This window comes from Ictalurus punctatus, chromosome 3 (genome assembly GCF_001660625.3).
Source record: "Ictalurus punctatus breed USDA103 chromosome 3, Coco_2.0, whole genome shotgun sequence".
Classification (NCBI taxonomy): Eukaryota; Metazoa; Chordata; class Actinopteri; order Siluriformes; family Ictaluridae; genus Ictalurus; species Ictalurus punctatus.
In genome coordinates this window covers 9,163,229-9,176,177 of record NC_030418.2, presented here as the reverse complement: position 1 = coordinate 9,176,177, position 12,949 = coordinate 9,163,229, and the positions used below count along the sequence as shown (strand labels likewise).

The 12,949-nt window shown below is 37.8% G+C and overlaps 1 protein-coding gene across 2 annotated transcripts in view; it reads right to left on the bottom strand.

Annotated features, from left to right (window-relative positions):
- Positions 1-7,854, bottom strand: part of slc29a3 (solute carrier family 29 member 3) — a 31,296-nt gene extending 23,442 nt beyond the window's left edge. For both annotated transcript variants that reach the window (XM_017462034.3, XM_017462033.3), the window contains exon 1: positions 7,645-7,854. Coding sequence is in view for 1 of the 2 variants with exons in the window: in XM_017462033.3 (XP_017317522.1) it covers positions 7,645-7,681 (37 nt within the window). In the remaining variant the exon portion in view is untranslated. The remainder of the gene's footprint in view (positions 1-7,644) is intronic.
- Between the last annotated feature and the right edge of the window lie 5,095 nt (positions 7,855-12,949).

The following is a 12,949-nucleotide window of genomic DNA, read 5'->3' as shown; positions in this document are numbered from 1 at the left end:
GTAAATCATTTTGATTATGATAATGTAAATCTAAAATCAAATGAAATTTGGTTGACTAGCATTTAAGTGGTCAGCTAACTATTAAGGATGACATGGGAACGTTTACAATGTGATTATCATCCATACTCAAGGTCACTAGCATTTTTGATGGGACTGGTACAGAAATTATGCTATGCCCTTTGAGTAGTCTTTTGGATACTGTAAACATTGAATATTTAGGGGGCCAAGCCCCGAAGGTGTATAGGCACCATTTATTGATTGCATGTTTTCTTATTATTAGGGGGTCAAGCAACAAATGTATTATTATTATTATTCATGAAACTTGGTCAGTACGTAGTACTCCCACTATTCATCAAGAATATATAATATTAGGGCAGAAGTAACTCAGAGGTTATGACATTGTAAACATTGACATTTGTAAACAATATGTCATGTCAAACAATTCTAATGAGGCAAAAGCAAACTTACTTAAACAACTACAAGGCAGTGTTATCAATTAAATATTGCCACCAAGTTTGGTAGCTAGGTCTCATATCCCACACCCGACTCAGGCCAATAAAATGACCCATACCCACTACAATAAATTAATTAAACTTTTGATTTATATCTTCCCAACTGTAGGGAACAGACTCAAACTTATATCAAAAAAATTCCTCAGTCATCTTGCATCTTTTTGCAAAACGGCTGACATTGTTACTGCTAGTTTTAATTTTCTGAAAAACCTTCTTTTTCAAACTAATCCTAGGCCATTCATCAGCATAAAATACAAAATATAGTAAGTAGAGAGTTTGATGACAAAAACATACCAAAACAATTTTGATTGGCTAAACAGTTACAGGTCAACAAAATTTTAGGCCACAACATATACAGTCAGGTCCTTAAGTATATGGACAACGACAATTTTCATAATGTTGCCTCTGTACACCACCACAATGGAGGTAAAATTAAGCAATCAAGATGTGATTGAAGTGTAGACTTTCAGCTGTAATTGAAGGGGTTTAACAAAAAATACTGCATTAACCATTTAGGAATTACAGCCATTTTTTAACATAATGCCTCCATTTTCACAAGTTCAAAAGTAATTGGACAAACTAAAAATTACAATTATAAGGATAATTTTAATACTTGGACGCAAATCCTTATTATGGGGTGACTAAACAAAAACCACTAGATAGTAACCTATGGTCACAAGCCAGTGGTTGTCTGTCAGGTGTATTGAAACATCCACTACAGATTACAGAGTACAGAAAACAGAGACTACTGCCAAACTACAAGGAGCCAATAGCATCATAGAAGAGAGTTTGAAACAGATAAAAACAGATGGATAACTTTTAATGTCCTTAAGCTACAGTCTGATTTTATGACCGCCATAAAGAGGAACCTCATGCGTCAAATAGCTGATCAGAGTAAATCTCCCAAAAAAATTAAAAGCTTTCATGATCTTGTGACCTTATGGGTTTCTGATGTGATTACAAGACCAAAAACAGGAGAGTCACAAAAATCTAACTGAGAAAGTTATTCGGAAAATAAAACAGAGATGCTTTGGACATGTCCCTGACCAAAATAAAGCAGTGAACGCTTTGATTAATAAAATTTTGAAGAGGTCAAAACGAGCAATATAACAGCTACAAACTACAATCAGAGGGAGGTAGCCTATGTTCCATGGACCAATGGAAGGACAAGTAAAGTAGTCTCCCTAAAGGCCAATACATGACGGACATGACAATTCTGTGATTATTATAACGTGAACTAAACTGTATTACAAAGGGAAATATGACAAGCTGGAAATAAAAGATTAGATACCCTACCAAATATGAACTTCCCAATGGGAAGTTAATTTTGTTCCAAAAGTTTTAATTAAAATAAAACCCACATGCAAAATGTTAATTAGCAGAATATATTTTTAAAAAATAGATTATAAATGCAAGTAGTGAGAATCAAGTCAAAATTTATATTTCAAAAAGATTACTACTTATTCAAACTCATTTTGCTTTAATTTTGGTGCATTTTTTGTTCCTGGAATTTTTCTTTGCTTTTGCAAATTTTATCTTGCTTCTAACTTTTGGCACATTTTTAGGGGATGGGTCTTAGAAGAAGCTGTTCACTTTAAATCTCTATTGGTCAACTGATTTTGGAGTGGGTGGTGCCCTGAAAGTTAGCCACACCCACTCCATAAGCCATGGATCTTTCTCTAAAATGGCAACAAGCGCTCAGCATCAAGGGAGCTGTGTTGTACAGTGCATTCGGAAAGTATTCACAGCGCTTCCCTTTTTCCACATTTTGTTATGTTACAGCCTTATTCCAAAATGGATTAAATTCATTATTTTCCACAAAATTCTACAAACAATACCCCATAATGACAACGTGAAAGAAGTTTGTTTGAAATCGTTGCAAATTTATTAACAATAAAAAACAAAAAATAGCACATGTACATAAGTATTCACAGCCTTTGCAATGACACTCAAAATTGAGCTCAGGTGCATCCAGTTCCACTGATCATCCTTGAGATGTTTCTACAACTTGATTGGAGTCCACCTGTGGTAAATTCAGTTGATTGGACATGATTTGGAAAGGCACACACCTGTCTATATAAGATCCCACAGATAAGAATGCATGTCAGAGCACAAACCAAACCATGAAGTCCAAGGAATTGTCTGTAGACCTCTGAGACAGGATTGTATTGAGGCACAGATCTGGGGAAGGGTATAAAAACATTTCTCCAGCATTGACTGTCCCAATGAGCACAGTGGCCTCCATCATCCTTATATGGAAGGAGTTTGGAACCAGAAGGACTATTCCTAGAGCTGGCCGCCCGGCCAAACTGAACGATCGGGGGGGAAGGGCCTTAGTCGGGGAGGTGACCAAAAACCCGATGGTCACTCTAACAGAGCTCCAGCGTGTCTCTGTGGAGAGAGGAGAACCTTCCAGAAAAACAACCATCTCTGCAGCACCAATCAGGCCTGTATGGTAGAGTGGCCAGATGGAAGCCACTCCTTAGTAAAAGGCACATGACAGCCTGCCTGGAGTTTGCCAAAAGGCACCTGAAGAACTCTCAGACCAAGACCAAGACAAAAATTGAACTCTTTGGCCTGAATGGTGAGCGTCATATCGGGAGGAAACCAGGCATATGTCATCACTTGGCCAATATCATCCCTACAGTGAAGCATGGTGGAGGAAGCATTGTGCTGTGGGGATGTTTTTCAGCGGCAGGAACTGGGAGACTAGTCAGGATGAGGAAAAGATGAATGCAGCAATGTACAGAGACATCCTTGATGAAAACCTGCTCCAGAGCACTCTGGACCTCAGACTAGGGCGAAGGTTCATCTTCCTACAGGACAACGACCATAAGCACACAGCCAAGATAACAAAGGAGTGGCTACAGGACAACTCTGTGAAAGTCCTTGAGTGGCCCAGCCAGAGCCCAGACTTGGACCCGACTGAACATCTCTGGAGAGATCTGAAAATGGCTGTGCATCCATCCAACCTGATGGAGCTTGAGAGGTCCTGCAAAGAAGAATGGGAGAAACTGCCCAAATATAGGTGTGCCAAGCTTGTAGCATCATACTCAAAAAGACTTGAGGGTGTAATTGGTGCCAAAGCTGCTTCAACAAAGTATTGAGCAAAGGCTGTGAATACTTACGTACATGTGCTTTTTTGTTTTTTTATTTTTAATAAATTTGCAAAGATTTCAAACAAAATTCTTTCACATTGTCATTATGGGGTATTGTTTGTAGAATTTTGAGGAAAATAATGAATTTAATCCATTTTGGAATAAGGCTATAACATAACAAAATGTGCAAAAAGTGAAGCACTGTGAATACTTTCCAGATGCACTGTAGTTGCATAAAAAATAACAATAATAACATAAGGAGCTATTGTTTGAAGAGTTGTTTGTAGATGTATTCACACATATATCTTTAATACAAGTGCCTTAGTGTCTTCATTCCATCCAGTTGATCAGAAGAGTTAAGGTTTGCAAGGTATGAGGCTGAATTTGCTGGTGTGTTGCCACCATTCACTGGCCGTCAGCGTCACAACTTACCGGGAAGATGAAGTGCTCCAAGGGATACCAGACCTTAAAGAATCCTGCTTGATGCTGCATGTAGTATCTACATTAACGTGTTAATTGTTCAAATTGTCTAGTCAGGGGCGTGTTTTTCCAATGGGGGTGGGTTTGGGGGGGCAGGTGAGGGTGACAAAAATGAGCACTATGGAAAATGGTAAAATATATTGTATACTATTAAAAAATGGTAAGCTGCAAATGTTACCTTAAGGTGCTATTTCTAACTGATTTAATCCCAAAATTTAATTTTGCTGGTGTAACCTAATGTATTTCGATTGATTTAGTGATGTTTAATATTTTTGTTTAATAAATTTTACAGAAAGTAACATTCCTGTCAAGGAAGTGTTTATTTCTTCCCTTTTCACATAACTAACACTAGTCAATAATTTTCATCATTGATCCTTAAAAGCCATTTTCAGGCTTATGTTGTCATTGTTTAGGACCTATTCAATATAATTTCAATGATGTTAAACACTTAAGAGTGTTTCAAATGAAAATACTTTTGTCATCCTCATGTCAGTAACTACACTTTTTTTTGTCTAAGACCTAAAGGCTGCAACACACCACAAAGGCATACTATTACAGTACTGACAAACACTGACAGAATACTTAAAAAACCCAGAAGGCCACACTGAATTTAACATTTTCGTGGTTTGACTATAACATCATACAGTTTTTCATTCACAATTTCTTTTTGTTGAGAATTACACAGAGAGTTACACAGAATAAACAATTTAGCACTGCAACAGTTCAAATGCTACTTTTATGTCTCTCATATCACACAGCAGACTTCCTCTTTCTCGTTTCATACAAACACACCTGGTACCATCTTGCATCTCATTTATCGACTGTAGTGAAAATTACCTCACAGGACTAAAGTATTAGGATTACTGTAATATTTTGCATGTCTTAATGCTTGAAGCACCATGTTATACTGTTTATTGGAAAGAACAAAGTTGGCTATTAGCAAAATGCATTTTTTTAAAATGAAAGTACATAAAATTATAAAATCAAAAGATTTAACCTCAGCTAACGTGATATTGTGAATGCATGTGAATAACCAAATTGATAAATTCTAAAACATTTCATTTGAACATATTTTTGATACATTTAACCAAAAAAAAAAACTTTCCTACGGACCACCTGCAGTTACACCACTGACCACTAGGGGTCCGCGGAAACACTGCCCTAAACGGTAGAGTACGAAGTGCATAGTGTTAGTGTACAGTACGTCAATTGGGACACAACTTATTTACTCTCCAAGGTGTGTTTTCGGAACAGAAGTAACGTAATGGGTAAATGTACCGCGCGCAGACCAACTAATCGATAATGAGATTAGTTGACAACGATTTTCATAATCGATTATTGTTGATTTTATTGATTAGTTGTTGCAGCTCTAAAAATGTTACGATCTGTGAACATTTTGAATTTATGCCTAACAAATGAGTTGAACCAATAAATTTAGATGAAGTGACGTCAGCTTTGGGGGGGGGGGGGGTCGAAACAGGCAAATACTAGCCTACAAATCTCAGATCCATCTCCAGGCATGACACCCAATCGCGTTTTTTTTACTTTATTTAATATATAGCTTTTTAGCATATTACTTAGGTTACCGTCCAACTGGTATTTCTTTCATAGATTTATAGGCTTGTGGTAAACTACACTTGTAAAAGAAATAAAGTATTCCTCAGAGAAACATGCGTGTTTCACTTCTCCTCTCCTCTGTGGGTCAATCACAATACCAATCACAATCCCACAGTGCCCTCAGGCTGTTTCTCATTGCAACAGCACAACACAAAAAGGCTGTATTGAATTGTTTCAGTGATGGAAGTGCTAAAATAAAGCCTCACTGTTAGTTCGTTAGCTAGGTAGATAGATAGCGTTCACTCCCTAAATTTCACTCCCAGATTTGCTAGTGTGATTATGATCATTATTCTGTTAAAAGGGCCACTTTTGGTTCAACTTCAACTTTCGGACAGAGGACCTCAAATTGTCTTCAAGCACTTTCTTTTATATGATGTAGAATTCATAGTTGAATCAATGAATGCAAGCTGTCCAGACCTGAGGCAGTGAAGCAACCCCAAACTATCAAATTTCACCACGTGCTTCACAGTTGGTTTGAGGTGCATCTCCTGAAAGTCCTTGGTCAGCACCAAACATGTCTGCTGTTACTGTGGCCAAACAACCATCTTTGTTTCATCTGTCCAGAGCACATTATTCCAAAAGGCCCAGTCTTTGCCTATATGCTCATTGGCACACTGTAGTCTTGCAAAGGATTTTTCTTGGCATGTGCCCCATGCAGGTCAAATTTGTGCAATCTCTTTCTGATTGCAGAAGCATGCACTTTGACAAAACCAACAGTTGCAAGACTTACTAGCAGATCCGTTGATGAAATTTTGGGGTTCTTGAATACTTTTTTTTGCATTAGACGGTCTGCTCTTGGGCTGAATTTGCTGGGACGGCCAGTCCTGAACAAATTGATGATTTTCCTTACAATGGAATGATGCATTTAAAATAATTTGGAAATCTTTTTAAATCCCTTGCCAGACTCATAGGCATCCACAATCTTTTTTCAGAAGGTCTTACATAACTGTTTAGATCTTGGCATGATGACAACACACACCTCAATAACAAAGAGAACACCAGACACTACTGTAGATATGAGAGGGATATAAATAAGACAGGTTCCACCTGCACTCCCTAAGCAGGTTCTAATCACTGGCACCCAATCTTAAACACTGATCAGTTTTAATTATGTAAAATACTACAAAATGTCAATTTTGTGTGTGTAGTATAACGTTTATTAATAGGCACTATGATCAAAAGTTTGATTGTCCAAATGAGCAAAAAAGCCAACAATTTCCATGGGGTGTACTTATTTTATTTTTTACATGACTGTGTGTAGATAGATAGATAGATAGATAGACAGACAGACAGACAGACAGACAGAGAGAGAGAGAGAGAGAGAGAGAGAGAGAGAGCACGCAACAAATTTCGACAAGGGGAAGGGCCAAGAACTTTGACACAATTTGAACACAATATTATATGCTAGTACGCTAGCCTATTCGCTCATGGAAAAACAGCATGCTTAGGAACCACATTTTATTTTTAAACCCCTGTAGCCTCTCCTGAGTCGGGATAAAGAGGAAGCTATTTTTTCAGAGGCGGGGATGTGGGCTTGGTTAAGTTACTTTTTTTTTCTTTACACCGCATGTAAAATAAGCAGTATTTTATGCCTAATAGCCTAGTTTATTATGCAGTGTTGAATATATTGTTCGATACGAAAAGGTATGGAATCGAGAGCCTTGTACCGAATGATACGTCGTATAGTTATGGTCCTTTATACATGCATGTACATGTTTACAGATGAGAACTCAGTAAACAAGATTACTCTGATAATGTCCCCATAGCAAGACCTGCTGGAAAAATGCTCAAAGATAAAGGGGAAACTCCGCATAACGAAAAAAAAAGTCATAGAGTCTCAGCCGAAATAAATAAATTAAATTAAACAAGTAAACAACTGAAACTTACAACTCAGTCACTTCGGCTGGCTAGTGGAAAAAAAAGACTTGATTACTCACAGAAGTCTTCACTCAGACGCTTTCGTTGCCGTTTCATCTTCGCAAATGATTCATAATTATTAAAAATTTTAAATAAGTATTTATATCAGATTGGTCTATATCTTTTAACACAACAGCTGCTCCCCACAATCAATTTTAAAAAATGTCCTCTGTTTTCTCCGTCAGTAAACGGTTCGCTCTTCCGCTTCTTCTTCTTCTTCTTCTTTTGTGTTTTACAGCAATTGACATCCATAATGTTGCATTACTGCCACCTGCTGTCTCACTGTAACTTACTATTTCCTAATTAAATTCGTACTTCCAGTCCCATCCTCCTTAAGAACATTAAACAGATAACTCCGTCCTTGGTCATTATTGCCACTTTCTACTATAATATTTACATTATACTCTACTATACCTATTTCCCATAGCTGATTCTTCAACTCTTGCCTTTCTTGTATGAATTTCTTTACATTATATAAAGATGTGATTAATTGTTTCCTCCTCCTGGCATTCATCACATAGTCCTGTTGGGTGTTTTCCTATAACATGGAGAGTTTTGTTTAACTTGCAATGTCCAATCCTCATTCTACTTCTTATGACTGGTCCCTTCCTTTTATTTCCCTTTTTACTTTCCATACCTATTATATTTTGTATCATAGATATCTCCCTTTGATTTCATTATCGAACTGCTGCTGCCATTTTTCCATTATCTTCTTCCACACTAGACTCTTCCCTTCTGCTTTTGATAATTTAATTTTTACCTGTTCTTTTTTTTGTTGTTGCTTCTTTTACCAGTCTGTCTACTTTCTCGTTTCCCTGGATGCCCAAATGTGCTGGTATCCACATAAGTGTGATGCCTGCCCCTTGCCTGCTTATTCTTGAGTTTATAAATAAAATCTCATGATGTAGTTCCTGATGGCTTCTAGTTACACCAGACTTTATACTCATATGGGATACTGAATCAATACATATTAAAAGTTGTCACATCTGAGTTTCCTTCGAAACCATAATGGCATTTCCCCTGCTTCCACCTGAAGTGCACATACTGGGGAAGTTTTAATTTTCCCCTAGACATATTCTTAAAGCACATGCCTGCACCCTATCCAATTCAGCCAGCACAGATTTTGCTGATGATCCATACACAGTACACCCCTAATCTAATTTAGACCTTATTAGTGCAATGTAAATATGTTTCAGAGCTGTAAAACTTGCTCCCCATTCCAATCCTGCAAGAAACCTTGCACTTTTTTTGCATTTATTAACTATGTACTTTATATGTTCCCTCCATGTTAATTTTGTGTCAAAGTATACTCCCAAGAATATAAAATATTCTACTTTCTCCAATGTGGTTCCATACATTTCTACCTTGCATTCATTATCCTTCTTTTTATTTGTAAAGATCATTGCTTTTGTTTTTTCTACTGAGAATTTAAATCTCCATTTTGTTCCCCACTCTTCAACTTGATTAATTCCCTCTTGTAATTTCTTATTTATAAATTCACCATTTCTTCCTCTCTTCCATATAGCTCCCCCATCTGCAAATAGGGACCTACCCATATTCACTGGGAGCTCTGAGTATATATATCATTAATCATAATGGAAAATAAATTTGGGCTGATTACACTCCCTTTCGGTGTCCCATTTTCTAAATTGTATTGATTTGATAAGACTAACCCTTAGATTTACCTGAATAGTCCTTCCATCTAAGAACTCCATGATCCAATTAAACGTTTTTTCCTTCAATTCCCATTAGATGCAATTTAGTTAAAAGTCCCTCCCTCCACATCATGTCACACGCCTTCTCCACATCAAAAAACACTACTCCCACTATCTCTTAGTTTACTTTGGCTTTTCTTATATCATCCTCCAAATTTAATACAGGATCCATTGTATTTCTTCCTTTTCTGAATCTGCTATGACATCTAGCCATTATATCTTTACTCTCCAAAAAATACGTAAGTCTTTCATTTATCATGCACTCCATTAATTTACATATATGTGACGTTAATGCAATCGACCTATAATTCCCCGGTCTACTTGGATCTTTACCAGGCTTCCTTACTTGGATAATTACTGCCTCTTTCCAACTTTTTAGTAATCTCCCCTTCTCACACACTCGGTTATATGACATCAATAATTTCTCCTGACTTTCTGGACTTAAATGTTTTAGCATACTATAACATACTTTGTCGTTCCCTGGCACAGTTTTACCTGTCCTATTCAATGCCCTTTGCAGCTCTCCCATGCTAAAAGAGGCTTCTTTTTCTCCATGTCCACTATTTGTCCTGCATAATGCATTCATGTTCTCTTGCTTTCTTCTTTCTATTTTTCCCTCCCCTGATAAATCATTGGAACTATTTATTTTAACAAAAGCTTTTGCCATCATTTCTACCCTTTCTATGTTAGCTACTGCAGTTTCATTTCCTTCTATCATAACTGGATAACTCAATTCCCTTCTATTCCCCCCATCTTACTGTCCTCCTTACTTCTGCCTAAGCTTGTTTATACTGAATGATGTGCTGAAAAGTATGCGTCCTTTTAACTAACTTCAATGCTTTATTCCTACCTTTGGGGCAGTGGTGGCTTGTTGGTTAAGGCTCTGGGTTACTGATTGGAAGGTCGGGGGTTCAAGTCCCAGCACTGCCAAGCTGCCACTGTTTGGCCATTGAGCAAGGCCGTTAACCCTCTTTACTCCAGGGGCACTTATAGGAGCTGTTGATAGCAATAGTATTTAGAGTAGAATTTTTGGGAAGTATTCAAATGAATTTGCTCTGTACTGATCGGTGAGTGGCATATAACAATTGGTCCACACTGCACTCTTCAGTGATCCGCACAGGTATTTGGTCCGTACTGCACTGTTCTACTGACTAGCTCAGTTTGGACCAGCTTTTGAGTTGCTTGGCTTCCCATAAATGAGAAACTGAGTACGGGCAAGGGCAGCTCTTATTAGATGTCCTAAACTAAAATGGACAGAGAAATTATGAAGGTACGGCATCCCATCACACTGATATCCATACATTGCATTAACCTGTCTTGTTAAAGAAGGTCTTGATAGATTGGGATCCAGCAGTTCTCCTGGCCTCCCTCTCCTTCTTTTCATTACATTTCTTGTAGCTAGATTTGTTTTTTTTCCTGACAATCACTCAGTCTCCTATTCTTCCACTGTAACTTTACTTCTAACTTAAACTGTTCTCAGAGCAGCCTCAGCTCTGATTGGTGATGTTCACTAGCTAGCGTGGGATTTACAATTTTATTGGGTCCCTCTGCTGTTTGTCACTGATTGAGCTGAGATAATTCATTGGACTAAACCATTTTTAGTGAGGGGAGAGGAGGTATTTGGAAAACTTCTTCTTAGGCATACAAGCTGAAGCTTTATACTAATACCAGGGGCGGATTTAGTGATTTGGGGACCCTAGGCAAAATGTAGGAATGGGGCCCTCATTTCAGTGTTTTAACATCAGTATTTAAAATTTCAACATTTTATTTAGCATTATATATAGCAATAATCAGGGGTGGCCTGGGACCAAACAGTGGTCCTTTTCTGGCCCTGAACGGACCACCACACCCAGCCCATAACACGCCACATTGATGATGAGCACACCGTCTCATTGATGATTAAACCAATTTTTAAGATCACTTACTAGCATAAAAATACAACACAATAAAGAAACATAAATGCTATTTAAGCATATTTATTTGATATAGCACTGAACAGATATCAAGTCAGAAACAGAAACAGAAGCACAGCGTGACAAAGAATATAAAACAATCAAGAAAGCATGTTAGCCAGTCAGGGGGGATCATCTGGGTGCAGTGTAGGAGAGCAGCAACACTCAGCTGTACATCTTCTGTATTGTCAAAATTTACAGACTTTCAGATGTTTGCAATGAACAAATTAAACAAAAGCAATTGAAATAGTTCAACACAACTAATGCTTCAAGTGTTTTCCCCAAATTCAACTGAAAATGCAACTTATAATGACTTCTCCAGTCTCAAAATTATTCAACCCCTTCATGGCAAGCATCTTTAGTATTTAGCAGAGCACCCTTTTGCTGTTATGACCTACTGCAAATGAGATGCATAGCCAGACACCAACTTCTGGCGGTATTCCTGAGGAATCTTAGCCCATTCCTCAAGAGCAATGGCATGCAGTTTAGTAATATTCTTGGGTTTGCATGCTGCAACTGCCTTCTTCAAATCCCATCAGAGATTTCCGATGGGGTTCAAGTCAGGTGACTGTGATGGCCCTGTAGAATCTTCCAGAACTTCTTCAACCAAGCCTTGGTAGAATTTGAGGTATGCTTGGGATCATTGCCCTGTTGGAAGGTCCAATGACACCCAAGCTTCAGCTTCCTCACAGATGGCATGATGTTTTCCCCTAAGATTTCCTTATACTTCAATGAATCCATCTTGCCCTCCACACGCTGCAGGTTTCCAGTGCCAGAGGATGCAAAGCAGCCCCAGAGCATCACCGAGCCACCACCATGCTTGATTGTGGACAGAGTGTTCGTTCTTCGTTCTTATTTCTCCAGACATACCGCTGATCCATCGTGCCGAAAAGTTCCATTTTTTTTCATCGCGCCACAGAACAGAATCCCAAAACTTCTGTAGCTTATTTATATGATTTTGAGCTGACTTTTCTTGTGCTTTTGGGTCAGTAGTGGTGTATGTCTTGGAGTTCTGGCATGGAAACCTTTTGCGTTTAGTACGCGCCTTACTGTGCTCACTGAAACCTCAGTGCCTGTTGCCACCAAGTCTTGCTGCAGGTCTTTTGCAGTCACTCGAGAGTTTTTCACAACCTCCCTTCTCAGAAAACTGGTTGCAGCCATTGACAGCTTCTTTTTTCTGCCTCTTACAGGTATTTCATACATTTTCTACCCCTAGCCAGTTCAGGTATTTTCATGTGTTCCACCTCAAGCACGCCTGGTGCAAGTAATGAAGCCCTTGATTAGCATCAAATGTGCTTGAGACAACACCTGTTTTGCATATTTGTGCTGTTGTGAGGGATTCTATTCAGGGGGTTGAATTGCAGAAGGGATTTCAAGGTCTGTATATAATTAAAATATCAATGGATGTTCCAAAAAGTGATTTTATCTGGAGTAAAAAAAACAAACAACAATATTTACAAAAAGATTGAAATAACAAAAGAGATTATTTTACAGACCTCAATAATGTTTTTAAGATAAAATGGATAATTGAATATATAAAAAATAAAGGTAGTGTATGGAATATATTCCCCAACTTTATAATTAATTTATAACTTTCTAATTCTAAACTTTATAATTAATTCTCTGGGTGGTATTAATTTTCTCTTAAAATTTCATTT